The 21,499-nt window shown below is 36.8% G+C and overlaps 1 protein-coding gene and 1 pseudogene across 1 annotated transcript; both read right to left on the bottom strand.

Annotated features, from left to right (window-relative positions):
• Positions 1-293: 293 nt before the first annotated feature.
• LOC120251480 lies at positions 294-7,612 on the bottom strand (annotated as a pseudogene).
• An 11,360-nt stretch (positions 7,613-18,972) lies between these two features.
• Positions 18,973-21,102, bottom strand: LOC120251069 (cytochrome P450 72A15-like). Its single transcript, XM_039259612.1, has 5 exons — positions 20,775-21,102; positions 20,440-20,660; positions 20,114-20,358; positions 19,616-20,009; positions 18,973-19,540 (listed from the first exon to the last, which is right to left on the bottom strand). Exons 1-5 carry the CDS (start codon positions 21,040-21,042, stop codon positions 19,115-19,117), a joined length of 1,554 nt encoding a protein of 517 aa, XP_039115546.1. The 5' UTR covers positions 21,043-21,102; the 3' UTR covers positions 18,973-19,114.
• Between the last annotated feature and the right edge of the window lie 397 nt (positions 21,103-21,499).

The raw sequence follows: 21,499 nt of genomic DNA, 5'->3' as shown, positions 1-21,499 counted from the left end.
TCTCATCGTCAATATCTTAATCTGTTCTTATCTGGTAAAGATTTACCCCATTGGATCATGAAATCTTTCTTTGATAGTGGGTTTAAATTCTAAGTTCTTTAGTTTGGTTTTCTTTGTTTCTGAATGTTGCCCATTTGTTTCAGTGTAAACTTTTGTTTTCTTTTTTATTTTCTCAATAAATAGCCTCTCTGTTTGAGAGGTTCTTCCAAAGATACCACATCTAGAGCATACAGACTATTAATTACATCTAGATTAAAAAAAAAATATATATCAAACTTAATTCCCAGAGAATTAGTTTTTTTGCGGTGGGACGGCATAGGGACAATAAACAATAGAGCACAACATAGAGCCAAAGTAACCGGATTTATAGTATATTATTTAATCTCACAATAAGATCATATATATCAGAGCTTATGCAGCTTGAGTTGAGCTCCATGCTGTGGTTGAACAGTAAGAACCGTGTAGGGTGCATGGATGTAAGAAGGTGAGAGCTCAAACGAGAAGTGTTGCAGTATCATGCTAAGGAATATTGTTAGTTCCGGCGATGTGGTTTGTGGTTTAGTGAACACTCACAACACTCAAAGAAAAACTCACACAAACCAAACAAGAAGGAGACACACAAGTTTGGTAACCCAGTTCGGCTTCCTCTCGCCTACATCTGGGGGGCCAAGCCCGGAGAAAATCAATCCACTAAAAGAGGTGAAAATACATGAGTACAAAACACTTGTCACTCACTCACTCAACAATAATGAACACTACCCTCTCTAGATTGTCTGGTGCTCACACACTCTCCTCCAAGAGTTCCCCAAGAGTCACACCTATAATCTACGAGCAAGGTAGCTTATATAGACGCCTCAACGTCCCAAATATAGCACATACCTCTTTTAGAATCTCCGCGGCTACTAATTTAAAAACCTGCCAAAATTAGCTGTTGCAACTCCTGTTGTAACATAAGTTGCAACATGGCCCTGACTGCTGACTTAACTGAGTTCTGGTTACGTTGCGGACGACCTCAAGACCCATCAACCTCCCGGTCATGCTTAGTCCGAGTCGATGCAGCCAAATCTCCCGATCCTGACTGCCGGCAACTAGCCTACCTCCTCAATTCCTCATCACGCAGTCCCCTCGCAAGGGGCGCACGTCCTTGTGCGTCTTCCATGAAACTTGCCAAATTCTCCTAAATTTGGTCTTCAAAGATTCTCCAAACTTGATCTTCAATTCACCCAAGTTTGGTCCTCAAATCTTGCCGTTAATAGACTTCAAGTCATATCTTCAATTAATCTTCATTCACACCATGAATAGATCTTTCCTTAATTAAGCTCCACCATATTTAATCTTCAATCAAATCACCTAAATATGGTCTTGATATGATCTTGTCTTCAAGTTGTAAGGCATTGCCAAAAATAACTCCACCAAGATCTTTAAGATAGCTTCACCATGATCTTCAAGATATTTGGCTCCATTTTAGAGACTTACTAAAAATAGCTCCATCAAGATCTTCAAGATGTTTGCCTTGCACTCCAAGTCTCCTTGCCATGTCACCATGCTTGCCACATCATCAATTATGCTTTGTCACCTTGGTTGCCACGTCACTTGGTCTAGGTGTCAAATCATGCCAATAACTAGTGCGGTTGCACTAACAAATATCTTTGATTCAATCAATGCAAAGTTCTGGCCAATGCATACACGAGGACCAGCACTAAATGGAAAGAAAGCACCTGCAACTTTTGAAGCTTTTGATATCCCCTCTGCAAACCTCTCTGGTTTAAACTCTTTTGCATCTTCTCCCCAGAAATCAGGGTCACTGTGAATTAAGAGTATAGGCAGTGAGAGTATCACTTCTGGAGAGTAACTAATCCCACCAAGTTCCATTGGTTTATATGATCTTCTTGAAAGGAGAGGCACTGGGGGGTATAACCTGAGAACTTCATATAGAATCATGGTCACCTGTCAATTGTCATGACAAAAATGAGACGGATTATGGAATGTTTGGTTGAACTACTTAAAAAATTAATTCAAAGAAAAAAAATATTTTAAGTAGTTACAATCTTCAAGCGGCTCAATCCATCCATGTCAGGTGTGTTCTTCCCAAACACGTGAAGGACCTCTTCTCTTGCCTTGCCTCGCCAGCTTTGGATACATGCCCAACAAAAATCATTGTCCATGTGAGCAAAAGCTGCAGCTTGTTTCTTGTCTCGCTAGGTAGAAAAAGTTTGCACTCTTCAATCACATCCTCGATGAGTCATCCCTCCGTTTTTCGACTTCTTCCCTTGCACTTCTTCAGCCTCTTTCATATTGGACTCCAATAATATACCCGAAGATCATTCTTCTTCTCTGCTTTCCCCCTTTCTCATGGCCTCTCTTTTTCTCAATCATGTCTCTAAGTATCCTTTTCATCTCTTTGTCAACTTGGCTTCTTTTTTGGTTCATTGGTGTGGGTAGAAACCTGATCAAATTAGAGTAAAGTTACATCCGGACCAAGAAAAACAAAAAGATAATAAGTCATATATACGAAGACTAATTAAAAGAAGGCATACCGATAACCAGGGATATAAACATTCTGTGCAGCTGGAATAACAAGCCTTGTTTGCTCTGTAAGAAGTTCAAATATTCTTCTTCCTTCTTCGTAGCTGCTACCAAATGCAGTCCTGGATATGACATCTAGTGTGACATTTTGAATCTCTGGAAACACATCTAATTCCAAGCAGCTTTCATCAGGGATCATCTTGTCCCATCTTCTAATTAGTTCACCACAAGATGCAGAGAATGCAGGATACATTAATCGCAAAACAATAAATTTATAGTTACGTAACGTTATGTGCTCATTTTTGTACAGCTTTTAGAAGTGAAGAGTGGTCAGAGTGGTCACCTTCAACTTCTCCAAATGAAAAGCAGGGTTTATTATCCTTCGATGTTTGGCCCACTTTTCACCTTCATGACTTAGAAGTCCTTGCACTAGAAATTTAGCAAGCGGAGTTGTTCTTGGTCTCATAAAAATGACCAAATTTGTTTGACAAAAACTTCTTTGACCGACTCCGGATTCATCAAAGTTACTCTCGGAAAAGGACCAAGCCATGTAAAAGATGTTTTACCTACATTCACAAAGCTTACATCTTTATTAACATCATACTACTTCCTCCTTTTTTTCCTTTTTTTTAATTTATATGTCGATTTTAACATATTCATGTTTGATTAAAAAAATCAGTTAAAATTAATAAATAAAATAATTTTAAATTTATAAAAAATTATTAATTTTATGCTCGAATGTTCGTGGTCTCAGCGGACCCTCTAAACGCCACCTTGTTAAAGATATCATTTTTTTAATTCTCGCTACCGACATTATTTGCTTACAAGAAACGAAACTTCAAAAATATTCATCGCTCAATTTGGAGATCAATTGGTGGTTCGCGCTCGAACACCTTTGATTTTCTCCCACTCAAGGTACTCGCAGTGGTATCATTATAGCTTGGGATCACTCTCAAGTTAATGGTATCCTCATTCACAAGGGTACCTTCTCAATTACAATTGAATTCACAAATCATTCTAATAATTCAACTGGGCTTGCACTAGTGTTTATGGTCCTAATGCTAGCCCACTTCAGTATAGAATTTTTGGAAGGAATTGCACACTATCAGAAATCTTCATGCATTACCCTGGATAAAAAAAATCTGCTTTCTGAATTAAATTCTCTCGATTCATTACATGAAAGTAGACCCCTCACTGAGCAAGAACTTAATCGCTTTATCTCTTATCCGCTCGAGCTTTTATACTATTCTAAAAACAAGAAGAAATCTACTGGAAACAACGTTCTCGGATTACTTGGCTCAAAGAGGGTGATTCAAACACTAAATTCTTTCATCTGCTAGCTAATGGCGTAAGGAACAAAAACTTCATTCCCGCGATTCGCGATGAATGGACTTTGGATTGAAGGAAATCATGAAATTGGTAAAGTCTTCACTGAACACTTTAAAGCCGTGCTCGGTACTCCAATTACCCATAGATTCCTACTCAATTGGCAATATTTATTTGAGTACAAGGATAGAGTTGACCTCTCTTCCCTCAAACAACCTTTCACCACTGAAGAAATTAAGCAAGCTGTGTTTGAATTAAATGCGGATAAGGCTCCTGGACTTGATGGTTTCCCGATATTCTTTTTTCAAAAGCACTGCAATTTCATCCAGGAAGACCTTATTAAGCTTTGTGGTGACTTCTACAATGGTTCTATTAATTTTGAACGCCTTAATTGGGTTCACATCGCGCTTATCGCCAAAACAAAAGATCCTACTTGCAAAATCATTTCCAAGATTCTCGTCTCTAGGTTGAGTAAAGTGATTAATTTTCTAATCGATAATTCTCAATCTGGTTTTATTAAAGACAGATGCATCGTAGATAACATTATTGCTGCTCAGGAAGTGATTTTTAATCTTCAAAAAAAGAAAAGACTCGGATTTGCTTTTAAAGTTGATTTTGCGAAAGCCTTTGATTCACTAGACTGGAATTTCCTTCTTGAGATTCTAGTGGCTAGAGGCTTTGGCAATCGCTGGATTAATTGGATATATACCATTCTCAGTACTGCAAAAACACAAATTCTCATCAATGGTACTACCCAAGGGTATATACGCTGTAAAAGAGGTTTAAGACAAGGTGATCCCCTCTCACCTCTTCTTTTTGCTTTAGCGGCTGACGCTCTCAGCGCTATTTTCAATCACGCTATTAATTCCAAAGTTCTGGCCGGAGTTCAAATTGACCATGTTAATAGCATCTGTCATTTACAATACGCGGATGATCTAATAATTTTCTCAGCTGGAGGGCATGATGATCTTCAAATAATCAAATTAATTCTTTATCTCTTTGAAGGTTGTTCTGGACTTTCAATAAACTTCTCGAAGAGCTGTCTATACTTCACAAATTTTGGATATCAGCCTCACTCTTCTTCTGCAAGAATTCTAAATTGCAATAGGGATTGTCTTCCTATTACATACTTGGGAGTTCCCCTTTCTGGAAGACGGCCTAGACGACAAGATTGGACAAAACTTATAGATTCTGTCCGATCTAGACTCACTCCCTGGAAAGCTTTATACCTTTCCCTGGGGGGTCGTCTAACCCTTATTAACTCCGTTCTCTCTACCCTACCTGTTTACTGGATGTCAGTATTCAAACTACCAATTTGGGTTATTCATGAGATCGACAAGATTAGAAGAGATTTTTTATGGAAAGGGCCAGATCTTGGATCTAAGAGTATCAGATTAGTTGCTTGGAAAAGGATTTGCCGCCCCCGTATCATGGGTGGATGGGGAATTCTTGATCTTCAGGAGTTCAACAAAGCCTTACTTGGAAAATAGTGGTGGAAGATCACTACTACATCGAATTCTTGTTGGTCTAAGATCTTAAACGCAAACTACTCTTTTAATGGATCACTTGGATACCTATTTCAACATCCACCAAGAAATAAATCCTTCTTCTGGGATGGGATTAACACCGTTCTTACTCCTTTCCGATCATGCATAAATTACCAACAGGATTCTTATTCCTGGCCTCTTGAAAAAAAATTGTATTTTCTTTATCAAATCATTCTACAATTTTTTAATTGACGGAGGGCTTCGAAGTCAACTTTATCCTCATTTCTGGAAATCCAAATCCCCAAGCAAAAATCACTTTATTCTGCTGGTTGGTCAAAGAAAACAAAATTCTTATTCTTGATAATCTATTCAAAAAAGGCTGCAATCATAATGCTACTGACACATGCATTCTTTGTCATAATAACTCGCAAACAGTGGAACATCTTTTTCTTGATTGCAAATACGCGGAGCGTATTTGGTCCTTCTTCAGACAAAACCTTGATATTAAGTCTTCCCCATCCTCAGTATCTAATATTTGGACCAATTGGATCCCCTCATTAACTTCCTCTCGTCAGAACCTGGGGGACCTCTGTTCTAGAGCCATAATCTGGAATATTTGGCTTGAACGAAACAATCGCATTTTGAACCCTACTTATCTACCTATTATTTCAATTTTATACAAGTTTGCTAATATGTTGCTCTCTTGGCTTTCAACAAATTCAGAGAACCTTTATCAGGATACCACTGAGGCCACTCAAAGGATCAAGCGCTCCCTCAACTTCCTGGGCACTAAACCCACTGATTTCATCGGCGATTCGGTGCACACTGCTGATCAGGAGTAGTCCTCCTATCCTTGTAGCTGGGCAGGCCTGTGTCTCCAGACGGTTACCTTCGCCGTCCCAGCTTGTTTTTTTTCTCTTTCTTCCTGTCTTGCTTTTGCTCACTGTTTTCCTCATCTCTGGTGAGGATTTCAGTATGTTTTTTACTTTTAGCCTTTTTTTTTGTTCACGGCCTTTCCTGTTATACTCCTTTGCTCTCTTCTTTTTTAATAAATTGGTTGTTTATCCACTTTATTCAAAAAATATATATTTTTTATTTAAAAACCCACCAAAAATTTATTAATTTTTTTCTTTATTTTAATTATATTTTTCATGCCCTCTCAAAAACTAAGGTTTTTGTTTTTAAACAAATTTTGAAAGTAAACTTATAAAAAATACTTAATGATTCATGAGAAGGCGAAATAAGATACTTAACTCACTATTTTTTTTAAAGAAAAACGCAACTAGTGTCGGTGCTTTTCTAGATTAAAAGCAATTACACATCAATTGAACGGTTGACCTTCAGTGAGAGAGAATAAACAAACACCAACCACCATTCTAATAAAAGAATTACATTTCAAATTTCTCTCAGAAGGTTGGAATTTGTGGCTTGTAGAGGGGGTTCATTGATACTTATGTTATTTTTTTAATTATTATACTTAAATATATTAAAAATAGAAAATTTGAGTTTAAACTAACAATAACATTCCATCTATACATGTGAAAAATATATTTTAATGTTTAATAATTTGGAAAAACCTTAAAAACACTAACAAGCACAGTTGAAAATTAAACATTCCAAATATGTTTATGTAATTTTAAATATTATATACCCAAATATACCCCACGATTTTTTTTAAAAATTAATAAAATATATATAATCTTTTATTTGGAAAATATATTCACCATGTTTCTCTATTTATATATATATATATATATATATAAAATATAAATTTATATATATAAAGTGAACAATTCATGTCAGAGACATTTATAAATATAAAATTAATATCTCATGATATCTATATCCTAATTCTATGTGATATGATGTTTGAGTCTATTTACATACTACAAAAATAAATATTATGCTTATAGAATATTCTATATCAATAAACGAAAAGGCAGTTAGTACTCCAAAAATAATCTAATTCATAATAAATACATAGAATATATTGAATTAGTAAGCAGTAAATGAGTACCATGATCCTTGATAGCTTTATGGAAGAGAGGGAGGACACGTGGGCCGATATCATGGCAGTAAAGGGGCAAAGGCCGGGATCTAACGTCCTTGGAGAGCCGGACGTTGTCCTTGGCATCACCGTAAAGGATCCGGTAGTGGTTGCCGCCGAGGCCCTGCCGCCGGAGCTCACGCTCAATCCTTCTCGGAGTCAACCAAACCCAATCCAACGTCCTCCACGCCCAAAAAAAGACACCAACGGCACAACCACAGCCCATAACAACAACATCAGCATCATTATTATGGTCATCAATCAAAAAGAAACGTTGAAACCCCTTTGGAATTTGTAATCAGTGGGACTGAAGATTTTAACCGCAAAGCTTCTGATGATAAATATACAAATTCCTATTTAATATTTATGATTTGAAGCCTTTTGAATGACGAACAATGAATTTTTTTTTTCCTGTGGTGGAAAAGTCCAGGCGTAATAAGTCATGAAGTATTAATTGCTACTAGATAATTAGGTTGATGTCATTGATTACATCACTCTTAGACTTTTTATTTTTTTATTTTTTTATTTATATAAATGTGTCCCAACTACAATTTTGACCACCGGCCTAATGGCCTAGTGGTATTGGGTCCCCAAGAACTTCATGGAGGTCTTGTGTTTGAGCCTTGCTCCACGCGATGCTTTGTGCTTGGGTGAAGGTATTGTGGAGCGATGCTCTGGCGTCTATTCTTGATTTCTCCCAGTAGAAGGACCGTGATGTTTATTGTCTTGTGTCAAAAAAAAACTACAATCTTGAACCTCTTTGAAAGAAATAAGTTATTACTCATCTATATTTTAATGGTGGGTTTTTTGATAAATACGAGTAGACCATAACTATCTACCATTGTTGGAAGAAGACACCACAAGAAAATGACTATATAACCACAATTAATTCAACCTCTATAGAGTCTATTTCTACAGCTTTAGTGATGAATATGTTGTTAGTCAAATATGACTGCTCACAAATCTCCATGCATTTCCTGAGCGGCTGGATGAATGTCAAAAAGGAATCGCTAGCATGGTAAAGTTGGTGAGTATTACGACCACCTAATTAACGATTAATTGCTAATTATTATTTAATTATCTTTTTTTCTACTGCTCATAAATATTCATGAAAGTTAAAAGCCTTCATTGCACCATTTAGAAAAGTGAGTGAGGGGTGAGAGAGAAAAGTGAGAAAAATAGTGACAAAAATTAGAGAATTTATATTGTTTTGTATTAGAGGAAAGAAGAAGTTGTTGTTCGCCTTGTTAATAAAAAACTTGTAATTCTTATTTTTACTATAATAAAATTCTTCTATCTTGATAGTAATTTTTACTCTAATTTATTTTGAGGGTTTTTACATAAAAATTTGTCTCTCATTATTATTATTATTAGTATTATTCTCAAATACTTTTTTTTGACCCTATTTTACCCAGTTCCATAATTTTTTAACATATGTAATCTACCACTAAATCTTTAGTTGCAGTATCACTAAAAATGGATATGTACACTTACTCCTTTCACTCTGAAAGGAAATGAGTTAACAATTTTTTTTATCTTGAAAAGAACTGCCACTCACTTATTTTAGAGGAGATAATGACTTGTTTTATTTTATTTTATTTATTTATAATATTAATAAACCACCACATACATTCTATTTAATTTTTGTACTATTTCCTTTTTTTAATCTATGTGATTAATCCAATTAAAAAAAAAATCTATTTAACTTTTAACCAACACTGGATGGGAATGTAAGTCTTAATCTTCTATATGTGAGTCAAATATTTATTGTTTAGTTATTGTAATAGTGAGATAATGACATGTTCTCTTCATCTTGATGAAAGGATGAAAAGTGAAAATTTATTACTAGGAAAGAATCAATAAAACAAAAATGCAGCCGGTAAAATGCCAGCATGCTAAACACAGAAGTGTGGTCTTACTAGTCACTGCGTTATATGCAAAATGCCTCCTTGATAAAGCCACCCAAGTTTGGCATCGTTTGATTTTTGTTAACTCATGCTCTCTTTATGCTCCGAGGACCCAGTAACATTAACTCAAAACTTTATATAATTACATTCAAAACCACCAAAGCTACTACATACAAAATTCTATACCCACAACCCTATCACCGGATTAGGATCATTGGAGGGGGACGAATGAGTCTTCTCAGTGATCTTTGGAAAGGGACCAGTGTAGGCGGCGGTGGCTGTCACGGAGGCGGCGGTAGAGATGGAAGGATAGGAGGACGTACATTGAAAAAGCCCCAATCATCGGTTGAGGTAGCTCGAGAAAGCAATTACAAACGTTAGGACATGTCATATGTTCAAGCGGTGGGTTCGTCTTCTTCGGGTGAATGTCGGTCTACGAAGTTGTTGGACAACAAGAGCCCTAATGGAGCCTCAACTGGATGGCAGAATGCTTCTTCTATGCTGTTGGAATCAAAACGTCCCCATTCTCCCAAGGAAATTGCTTGTTGGTGGTGTTTTAGACCGACTCATAAGATGATGGAATGTCAGCACCAAGTGGTTTGCCTGCGGTGTGCGTGTGTCAGTCATGTGGCGGCATGATGTCCGGCCGACTTACGGCGGAGCCCACATAAAAAAAAGACTCCATGTCTGTTCTAAAAAGATGAACTCTCATGGGACAAGTGGAGTTAAAAGAACCGAGCTAGCGTCGGTCATGCATCATCAGCACATTGCTAGTCGAGCATCATTGTCGCTCTCATTTTCTCTAGATATCTCATATATTGGATGAAATGACTCAGCTACCCTTCTGCTTTAAACTAATTCCACCAGAACACTGAATTACAGTAACCTTGCTTCTCTGCTTCATCATTTCTGAAACTCACTCAACTTCAATCAATTCTAACAGAATGGTATCAGATAACTAATGTGGTGAGAGTTGTTGGTGTTCTATTGAGCACTATATAGATAGATAAACTCAAGAGGAACAACTTTGTTATTGAAAGCAAAGATCAAAATCATCTATATTGGTCAGGAAAAATCAAACTCTAAGATGAACATTCATGAAAACCAGAGAAAAAAACATAAAAACATTTCTAACAAAACACTATATATAACTGTTAATGTTCAGTGACTGTTCTGAGCCGAACCAGCTGAGTCACAATGCAACGTGTCTAGCCCAAGTTAACTCCACCGCTTGATCTGATTTGCCTCAAACTAACGCACTTTCCGTGATAGATCTAATCTGGATCATTTGATCAATTCTTAACCCTGAAGCTAGATATACCCCTCTGCCTCGAACTTACACCACTTCTTGATCTTCAAATCACAGCCGTTCACTACAAACACAATCCATGGCTTCTTCCACTGCCTAGAACTTAAACCTCCATCCTTGATTGATTAAATCTGGACCACACGATCTCAGAACCAACCCTGATGCTGGACTCTTGCTGCCTCAAACTTATGCAATATCACTGATCAAACAAATATTCAAATGGATGAAATGACTCAGCTATCCTTCTGCTTTAAACTAATTCCACCGTAACACTCGAATTACGACGAACCTTGTTTCTCCGCTTCATCATTTCGACATTCACTCAACTTCAATCAATTCTAACAGAATGGTATCAAATAGATAATGTGGTGAGAGTTGTTGGTGTTCTGTTGAGCACTATATAGATAGATAAACTCAAGAGGAACAAATCTGTTATTGAAATCAAAGATAAAAAACATCTTTATTGGTCAGGAAAAATCAAACTCTAAGATGAAATGACTGAGCTACCCTTCTGCTTTAAACTAATTCCACCAGAACATTGAATTACAGCAATCTTGCTTCTCTGCTTCATCATTTCTGAAATTCACTCAATAGTGGTATCAGAGCGATGAGGTGAGAGTTGTTGGTATTAGTTTGCAGGTGAGTTGAGAGGTGGTGTTTTAGTAGTGAGGTTGGTGTTAAGAAGTTTTTTTTTTTAGTGATTCTTGAGGGTTTGTGGTGTTTTTATTCTGGTAAGAATTGTGAGAGTTTTTTGAAGGTGTGAAGAGTGGTAATTGTGTGAAGGTGGAGTCTAGAAAAATTGTAATGGCTTCTAGTTCATCATCAACATCTACACCAGCATCTGCACCAACACCAGAAATTTCTCACTCTTTGTTGCCAATTTTCAAAGGAGATGGGTATGAACATTGGAGCTATAGGATGAAGATTTTCTTTAGATCCTAGAGGTTGTGGAAAATTATAGAAGAAGTTTTTAGCAAAGAGAAGCCATAAGAGAAGGACTTGGAAGATGATGCCAAGGCTTTATTTCTGTTGCAACAAGCTGTGGATGAGACAATTCTTCATAGGATTGTTAGATTTGATTCAGCAAAGGAAGCCTGGGATCATTTGAAGAATGAAAATCAAGGGACTTCTCGTATGGTGTCAGTAAGACAGCATGCTTTAAGGCAGAGATTTGATTTGCTTCAAATGAGAGAAGATGAAACTATACAACACTATATTACAAGGGTTCTAGCAGTGGTGAATCAAATCAGAGGTATGGGAACTGAATTGAAGGATGTTGAGATAGTTTTGAAGGTGTTGAGGAGTCTATCTTCCAGATTTGTTCATGTTGTAACTTCCATAGAAGAGGCAAGGGACATGCCCACATTATCTCTGGATGAATTGAGTGGTTCTTTACAGGCTCATGAGGCAAGATTTAATCAATTTTCTGAGAGACATGAATCTTTTGTTATGCAAGGGAATTTCAGAGGTGGAAGAATGAGAGGAAGAGGCAGGAATTTTAGGGGTAGAGGAAGAGCTGAAATTAATCCTAGAGGTGGTGATCAAAGGCAGGCCATACAACAACAAGGACAACAATATACAAATGAAGGTGGTAGAGGTGGTCCAAGATTTTTTGGAAGAGTTAGTAGAGGCCAAAGACAGTATGGTCATAGAGGTGCAAGAGGAGGTTTTCAGAACATTCAATGCTTTAAGTGTAAGAAGTATTGCCATTACCAATCTCATTGTTGGTCTACACAAAGCAGAAATTCAGATGAAGGTTCAAGTTCATTTGTTAATATGAGCTCTATTGATTATGGAAGCTTGTTTATGGTGCACAATGGAGAGGAATTGCATAACTCTTCTATTTGGTTACTTGATAGTGGGACTTCTTGTCATATGACAGGTAGGAGAAAAACTATTTCACAATCTTGATGAGACATTGAGACATAAAAGTGAGATTGGGAGATGACAAAGAAGTTGAAGTTCTTGGCAAAGGATCTGTTGCAATTCAAGTGTGTGGAGGAGAAACTAAATTAATACATGGAGTTCAGCTTTGTTCCTTCTTTGGCTCACAATTTATTAAGTGTTGGTCAGCTAGTTGAAGGAGGTTTTGATGTGGTGTTTGGCAAGACTGGGTGTGTAATCCAAGCAGCTGATTCTGGAAAAAATTTGTTTCACATTCAGAAAAGTGGTAACAATCTCTATCCAATTGAATTTTCTAATGAAATTCGGATGAATGTGACGAAAGAAGGATGAAGATTTGGGAATGTTATGGCACAGGAGATATGGGCACTTGAATTTCCAAGGGTTACAAGTGTTAGCACAACAAAATTTGGTAACATGTTTGCCTGAAGTCAAGAAAGTGAATTATTGTGAAGAGTGTGTCTATGGAAAATTGGCAAGATTTCCATTCAATTCTGGAAAATCCTGGAGAGCAAGACACAAACTTCAGTTAGTTCATGCTGATGTGTGTGGGCCAATGCAATCTGAGTCAATTGAAGGAGGTACATATTTTCTGCTCTTTGTTGATGACTTTTCAAGAATGTGCTGGATTTATGTGTTGAAATTTAAGCATGAGGTCTTCAGTTGTTTCCAGAAGTTTATGTTTTTTGTTGAGAGGTAGTCATGACAGAATTTACAGATACTTAGAACAGATAGAGGAGGTGAATTCATGTCAAGAGAATTTCAGGATTTTTATATACAAAAGGGTATTAAGCATGAATTAACAACCCCCTACACTCCCCAACAAAATGGGGTAGCAGAAAGGAAGAATAGAACTCTGGTGGAGAAAGCAAGAAGCATGTTAAAGGCTGCTGATATGCCAAAAAAATTTTGGGCTGAGGTAATTGCTAGTGATGCATATGTGTCTAATATTTCACCAACCTATGAAGTTGAAGGAAAGACTCCACATGAAGCTTGGTTTGGTGTGAAACCAAATGTGTCACACTTGAGAATTTTTGGATGTATAGCTTTTGTCCATGTTCCTATTCAAAACTTGCGTAAAATTATATAATAGAGTCGTGAAAGGAGTTTTTCTTGGGTATTGTATTGATGCCAAGGCATATAAAAATTTTTTTGTGCCCGATCATCGGGAAAAATTCGGTGAGTAGAGATGTTAAGTTTCATCGAAACCCGAATTTTTGGTAGTGGTTTGAAATGAAGGGAGACACATATGGTATAATAACTCTACAGGAGATGAGAATGATCATTGCAGGGAATTCAAGAACAAGTGATCGGAATGGTTCGGGATCAAAAGAATGACCCAGTAGTAGTGACAGTGATTCTTCACTAACTCATACTGAACAAGCAAGTGATTCTAGTGTTGATGATTCTCCAACACCAAAGGTGAGAACTTTGAAAGAATTATATGAAAGTTGTTCATATGCACTCAATGTTTCAGATCCTAATACTTATGAGGAGGCTGAAAAATTAGAACATTGGAGACAGGCTATGAATGAAGAAATTGATGCAATTCAAAAAAAATGAAACTTGGAAACTTTGTGATTTACCCACAGGTAAAAAGGAGATTGGAGTTAAATGGGTTTACAAGACAAAATTGAGGCCAAGTGGAGAAATAGACAGATACAAAGCTAGACTTGTAGCTAAAGGGTATTCTCAAGAATATGGAGTAGATTATGAAGAAGTGTTTGCTCCAGTTGCAAGAATGGATACAGTTAGGATGGTCCTAGCTCTTGGTGCTCAGAGGAAGTGGCCAATTTTTCAATTAGATGTGAAGTCTGCTTTTCTGAATGGGAAGATTGAAGAAGAAATCTATATTGCTCAACCAAAAGGCTTTGTAGTGCCAGGCAAAGAGAATCAAGTATACAGATTGTTTAAGGCTTTATATGGGTTGAAGGAAGCTCCAAGGGCATGGTATGAAAGGCTTGATACATGGTTCATTTCTCAAGGATTTCATAGAAGTTTGACAGAGCATACATTGTATAAAAAGGTACAGAATCAATCAGAAATTCTCCTGGTATGTGTATATGTGGATGATCTAATTTGTTTGGGATCATCAGTTGGAGTTGTCAAGCAATTCAAAGAAACTATGAGCAGAGAATTTGATATGACAGACCTTGGCTTGATGAAGTATTTCTTGGGGTTAGAAATAAATCAAAATGAGCATGGTGTACATGTATCACAAAAGATATATGCCAAAGAGCTATTGAAACAGTTTGGTATGCAAAATTGTAAAGCTGTGGGTATTCCAATGAGTCAAAGTACAAAATTGCAGTTGATTGAAGATACAGAGAGTACAAATGCAACTATCTACAGAAGCTTAGTAGGTAAGCTCTTGTATTTAACACATACCAGGCCTGATTTGGTTTATGCTGTCAATCTACTTTCTAGATACATGGCTCATCCTACTAAAGTTCATTTTGGGGCTGCAAAACATGTACTGAGATATGTTGCTGGCACCTATGATTTTGGAATTCAATACAACAGCAATGTAGAGTGTGTAATTGAAGGCTATTGTGATAGTGATTGGTGTGGTGACACTCAAGATAGAAAGAGCACATCAGGTTTTGTTTTTAATTTGGGTTCTGGAGCAGTGTGCTGGTCATCTAAGAAGTAAGATATAGTTGCCTTATCCTCTACAGAAGCAGAATACATCTATTTGAGTGCAGCATGCTGTCATTGCATATGGATGGAGAAAATCTTGGGTGATTGTGAGGCGAATTATGATAAAGTAACTCAAATCTGGTGTGACAATAAATCCTGTATAGCAATTGCAAAAAACCCTGCACTACATGGCCTGATAAAACATGTGGATGTTAGATTTCATCACATTCGAGAGTTGGTGGCAAAGAAGAAGGTTCAATTGAATTATTGTTCTACAAACATGCAGGTTGCTAATATCTTCACAAAGTGCTTGAATGTTCAAAAACACAGTCAATTCAGAGGTGAGATGGAAGTCTGTCAACTTCAATCAAGGGGGGATTCTGTTAGAATTGATTGAAGTTGAGTGAATTTCAGAAATGATGAAGCAGAGAAGCAAGGTTGCTGTAATTCAGTGTTCTAGTGGAATTAGTTTAAAGCAGAAAGGTAGCTGAGTCATTTCATCCATTTGAATATTAGTTAAAACAGTTGAAAGATCGGAGGGAAGGAAACAGATGGTGAGGATTTGTTTGATCAGTGATATTGCATAAGTTTGAGGCAGCAAGAGTCCAGCATCAGGGTTGGTTCTGAGATCGTGTGGTCCAGATTTAATCAATCAAGGATGGAGGTTTAAGTTCTAGGCAGTGGAAGAAGCCATGGATTGTGTTTGTAGTGAACGACTGTGATTTGAAGATCAAGAAGTGGTGTAAGTTCGAGGCAGAGGGGTATATCTAGCTTCAGGGTTAAGAATTGATCAAATGATCCAGATTAGATCTATCACGGAAAGTGCGTTAGTTTGAGGCAAATCAGATCAAGTGGTGGAGTTAACTTGGGCTAGACACGTTTCATTGTGACTCAGCTGGTTCAGCTCAGAACAGTCACTGAACTTTAACAGTTATATATAGTGTTTTGTTAGAAATGTTTTTATGTTTTTTTCTCTGGTTTTCATGAATGTTCATCTTAGAGTTTGATTTTTCCTGACCAATATAGATGTTTTTGATGTTTGCTTTCAATAACAAAGTTGTTCCTCTTGAGTTTATCTATCTATATAGTGCTCAACAAAAAAGACTCCATGTCCATTCTAAAAGGATGAACTCTCATTGGACAAGTGGAGTTAAAAGAACCGGAGCTGGCGTCGGCCATGCATCATCAGCACATTGCTAGTCGAGCATCATTGTCGCTCTCGTTTTCTCTAGATATCTCATATATTAGGTAGGAGCTAGCGAAAGTAACAGTGATGTCTATCGTCTTCGGCTTTGTCAATGAAATTAGTGTGATAGAGGTCATCTCTACTATCATTAATATTAAGATTGTCGGCCTCATCATGCTGGTAAATAATTACATCTTGCTGGTGCCAATGGTGAGCAGAGAAGAGGTGAAAGAGGTATGTAAATTGGGTACAATGAAGGTCTCGACCAAGGATGGAGGTTACACGCTAAAGCTAGCTCCATGGAAAGCATAATTGAGTGTTGAATTTATCCACGAGTTTCTATTTTGGTCACTAAACTAAAAAAAAAATCTATTTTGATCATTGAACATATGAATTCCTTTCAATCTGGTCACCATCGCCAACGCCATTAACGGCGATTTGACGTGGTTCTACAATGTCATTAAATGCTAACCACATCAACATAGCCCCCAATATACCACAAGGCTAAAGAATTGTTCATCTCTTTTTCTTTTTCCCTTTCTCCCTTCTTGCCAAGCAATGGAAACCCAATGTCTCATCTCAGAATCATGGCGAAGATGGTGAGAATGGTGAAGATGTTGAAGATGATGAATGCAGATGGTGGAGATGTTGAAGCTGAATTTCTAATACATTTGTATTTATCAATGTTGAGGATGGTGAAGATAGTGAAGATAAATTTTTCAAAGGTTTGTATCTATCAATGTTGAAGATTGTGAAGATGGTAAAAATGGTGAAGATGTTGATGCTTAATTTTTCTCAAGTTGTTGATGATGTTGTTGATAATGGGAAAACCAATATTGAAGCAGTCTTAAAGTGATTTGTTTTGTTTTCTAAACATTTGATTTGTTTTGTGACCATTTGGTGTAAATGATTTTCAATTGTATATAAGATTTTGCTATTGTATTCTAAATTAAAAGTCTTTGTATATGATAATGAAAAATATTTGATTCTTGAAGATTGAGACAATTTAAATTTTCTTTCTTTTTCCTAGCTTATTTAGGGTGTAAATAAAGGAATATAAAGGGGAAATGAGAGAGGAAGAACAAAAAGAAAAGAATCAAATATCTCAACCTACTCATCCAAACGGCCACCATTCCGACGATCTCCTACTTTAATTACCAACTGACGCCATGAAAGGAGGAATATCAAGGTCAAGGTATTTAAGAACAAAAAGAGAAAGAAAGGTGAAAGGGAAAGAAAGAAGAAAGGGTAAAAAAAAGCCTTTTAACTTGGAGAGGAAAAGGGTTGTGCTGACGTAGTTAGCCCCTAATGACATGGCAAAGCCACGCCAAATCGCCGTTAACAACGTTGGTGACGATGACCAGATTGAAATAAATTCAAAAGTTCAATAACCAAAATATAGAAACTCGTGGATAGTTTAGTGACCAATTATGTAATTTATTTTGCAATCCTGGAGGAGTGAAACTATTGTTTCTCTCACAAGAGACCCATACTGGAGCCCCTAAATAGTACTGCTGATCATTATTAGACCCAAGTGAATAGTGCATGAATGATACATAAAAAATATTGCTAGGAATAATTCAAACCTTTGCTTTTCCCCTTGGACTTTTGTGTCGTACCCATAAAATATCATACTTTGTTCTTCTTCCGTGGCCGGGTTAATGAAAAAAGAAATATTATTCTAATTTATTAATAATTATTTTAATTGTAATTAGTGACTTAAGTAAAAAGAGTATATGATAACAAAAGTCATTGTGGATGTTGAACGGACTAATTCATTCAGCAACGAACGAGTGGATTAATTTATTCTTGATCAAAGAGGGTTTTTTAGAAAGAAAAAACTCAAATTCTAAATATTTTATTTTTTTTTTGGATCCAAATTCCAAAAGAGTAAAAATTAAGGAGTTCATAAGAAGCATCAATTTTTTTTTTTGGGATACTTCGCACCAACCCAAAGAATCATCAAACTCAATCCAGCAATGGTTAATCAAACAAAAGAAAGTAGGAACGGTTGACATCTCTTATGTGCCATTTTTCTTCATATTTATCTTCATCACTCTTTTTCATTTTTTAGTGGAATTTGTGAAATGTTTCTAGCATTTGGGTGATATTTTTTTCTACTTGGCCCTCCTAATTTTATGTGTTTTTTTCTTTGTTTTTATTTATCTCTTATGTTTTGTTTTTCTATTAAATATATACCAAACAGTCATCTCAATAAGAAGAAAAAATAGTTATTTTTTCTGCCTTTAATGGCAAAAGTGATTGTTCTTACATGTGTGATCTCTTATTGTCTTGGTCATTTTTTTATCTCTCTATTTTAGTAATTTAAAGTGATTTACCCACGTCTTTCAAAAAAATTATTATGTTATTTTTATTTTATTTTTGTTACTTTGATAAAGTTATGTTATCATCAAATAGATGAACACCTTTATTCCAGTTCATTAATTTAAATGAGAGTTTCTACAGCTTGAGTTGAACTCCATGCTGTGGTTGAACACTTTAAGCTGGCTTTTGAGGCATATTACATATTTAAGTCATTCGTATGTACATATGTATACGTACATACGAATGACTTGATTACATAATAATAATAATAATAATAATAATAATAATTATTATTATTATAATAAGACTCGATCACATAATAAGGTCATTAATTTTTTTTATAAAAATAGATAAACTATAATTTATTAAAAACAAGGAGGAAGTGTGTACATGAAACAGAAAGAAGGCCCATTAAAGCTAGACGAAACACAAATAAACCAGTAAGGCCATTAATTTAAATCAGAGTTTATGCAGCTTGAGTTGAGCTCCATGCTGTGGTTGAACAGTAAAAACATTGTGTGGTGCATGAATGTAAGAAGATGAGAGCTCAAAGCAGAAGTGTTGCAGTATCATGCTGAGTCCTATCTTAGCTTCAATCAATGCAAAGTTCTGGCCAAGGCATACACGAGGACCAACGCTAAATGGAAAGAACGCACCTGCAACTTTGGATGCTTTTGATATCCCTTCTGCAAACCTCTCTGGCTTGAACTCTTTTGCATCTTCTCCCCAGAATTCAGTGTCATGGTGAATGAAGAGTATAGGCAAGAAGAATATCACTCCCGCAGGGTAAGTAATCCCACCAATTTCCATTGTTTTGCATAATTTTCTTAACAAGTTAGCCACTGGAGTGTATAACCTGAGAACTTCATACAGAATCATGGTCACCTGTCATGGCAAACATTATCATGAAATGCCAACTTTTTTAAAAAAAAAATGTCCATAAAGAAATCAAGGATTTACAATCTTCAAGCGGCTCAATCCATCCATGTCAGGTGTGTTCTTCCCAAACACTTGAAGAACCTCTTCCCTTGCCTTATCCTGCCAGTTTGGATACATGCTCAATAAAATCATTGTCCATGTGAGCAGAACTGAAGTGGTCTCTTGCCCTGCCAAGTAGAACAGCTTACATTCTTCAATCACATCCTCAATACTCATCTCTTTGTTTATGAAGAACTTGCTCCCATATTCTTCATTCTCCTTCATATTGGACTCCAGGAGCAAACCAAGAAGGTCATCGTTGCTGCCTTCTCCCATTCTTATGGCCTTCTCTCTTTTCTCAATCATGCCTCTAAGTATTCTTGCAATATCTTCGTCAAGTTGGCTTGCTTTTTGGTTCAATGGTGTGGGTAGAAACCTGATCGAACAACAGTTAAGTTCTATGCGCACGATGAAAATAAAAATACTAATCTGAGAGTGATATAAAGATGAGGAAGATTAATTGAAAAAAGGCATATATACCGGTAACCGGGTATATACACACTATGAAAAGCTGGCAAAATAAGCTGAAGTTTTTCTGTTAGTAATTGAAATATTCTTCTTCCTTCTTCATAGCTGCTGCCAAATGCAGTTTTGGAAATGACTTCTTGTGTGAAATTTTGAACCTCTGGAGACACATCTAATTCCATGTAGCCTTCATCAGGGATCATCTTGTTCCATCTTCTAATTAGTTCAACGCAAGATGAAGAGAATGCTGGCACCATCAGCTGCAGACAAAAATTTTAAAGTTCTAGAAAATTATGAACTCATTTTGTACGTACAGAAGTGAACATCCAGTGGTTAATTACCTTTAACTTCTCCAGATGGAAAGCCGGGTTTAGGATTCTTCTATGCTTGGCCCATTTTTCACCTTCATGAATAACAAGTCCTTGGAATATATATTTTGTAAATGGGGTTGATTTTGGTTTCTCAAAATGGCCAAATTTTTTTGACAGAACTTCTCTGACCAACTCTGGATCCATTAGACTCACTCTCGGAGAACCTCCAAACCAAGTGAAAGATATTTTACCTAAGTTTCACAAGTGTACAAATTAATATATGGAAGATTACATAATAACATGCTAATAATTAAGGAGAGAGGGAGTACAGTGATGAATTAGTGAGGATATATAGTAAATAATACCATGATCCTTGATGATGTTGTGATAGAGAGGGAGGACTCGAGGGCCGATGTCATGGCAGTGAAGGGGCAAAGGCCGTGATCTAGCGTCGTTTGATAACCGGACAAAGTCTTTGGAATCGCCATAAAAGATCCTGTAGTGGGTTCCGCTCAGGCCCTGCCGCCGGAGCTCACGCTCAAGCCTTCTCGGCGTCAACCAAAGCTTTTCCCAAGTCTTCCACACCCACACTAGCAGCACCGGCAGCACCACAACCCATATCATCATCATCATCACTCAGCTCGATCGAACAACAAAAGGAGTGGCTTGGCTTCACTGGGACATGATATGGTCCAAATATATGCTTGTGAATTGTGATCAGGGACGGGGTGCGATATTTACTGAGGGCTTATTCACATACGCACACAGGATTATCACTTTGACTTCATCAATTACGTCACTTCCAGATTCGTCCAGGTTTTAAGAGAGTGATTGAATAGTACTCTCTGGCTTGTAATAATTTTTAAACAGCCTGATCACTTGAGCCTCATGCTGTGGTTGGTTGTGTTGAAAACATTGATTTAACGAGGCTTGCAAGGAGTTGGGATGGCGCATAGTTTGAGGAAACTGAAAAGTAAAGGCATGGAACACAACGCGCATGCATTGGTTAAGGTTATCAGAGAAACTGGAAAGTGCTGTTAATGTGTCTCTAGCTGCTGTCACTCAACGGTTGGGTAGTCAACTTACTTTT

This window comes from Dioscorea cayenensis, chromosome 20 (assembly GCF_009730915.1).
Source record: "Dioscorea cayenensis subsp. rotundata cultivar TDr96_F1 chromosome 20, TDr96_F1_v2_PseudoChromosome.rev07_lg8_w22 25.fasta, whole genome shotgun sequence".
In the NCBI taxonomy this organism is placed as follows: Eukaryota; Viridiplantae; Streptophyta; class Magnoliopsida; order Dioscoreales; family Dioscoreaceae; genus Dioscorea; species Dioscorea cayenensis.
This window is presented reverse-complemented; position numbering and strand designations above follow the sequence as displayed.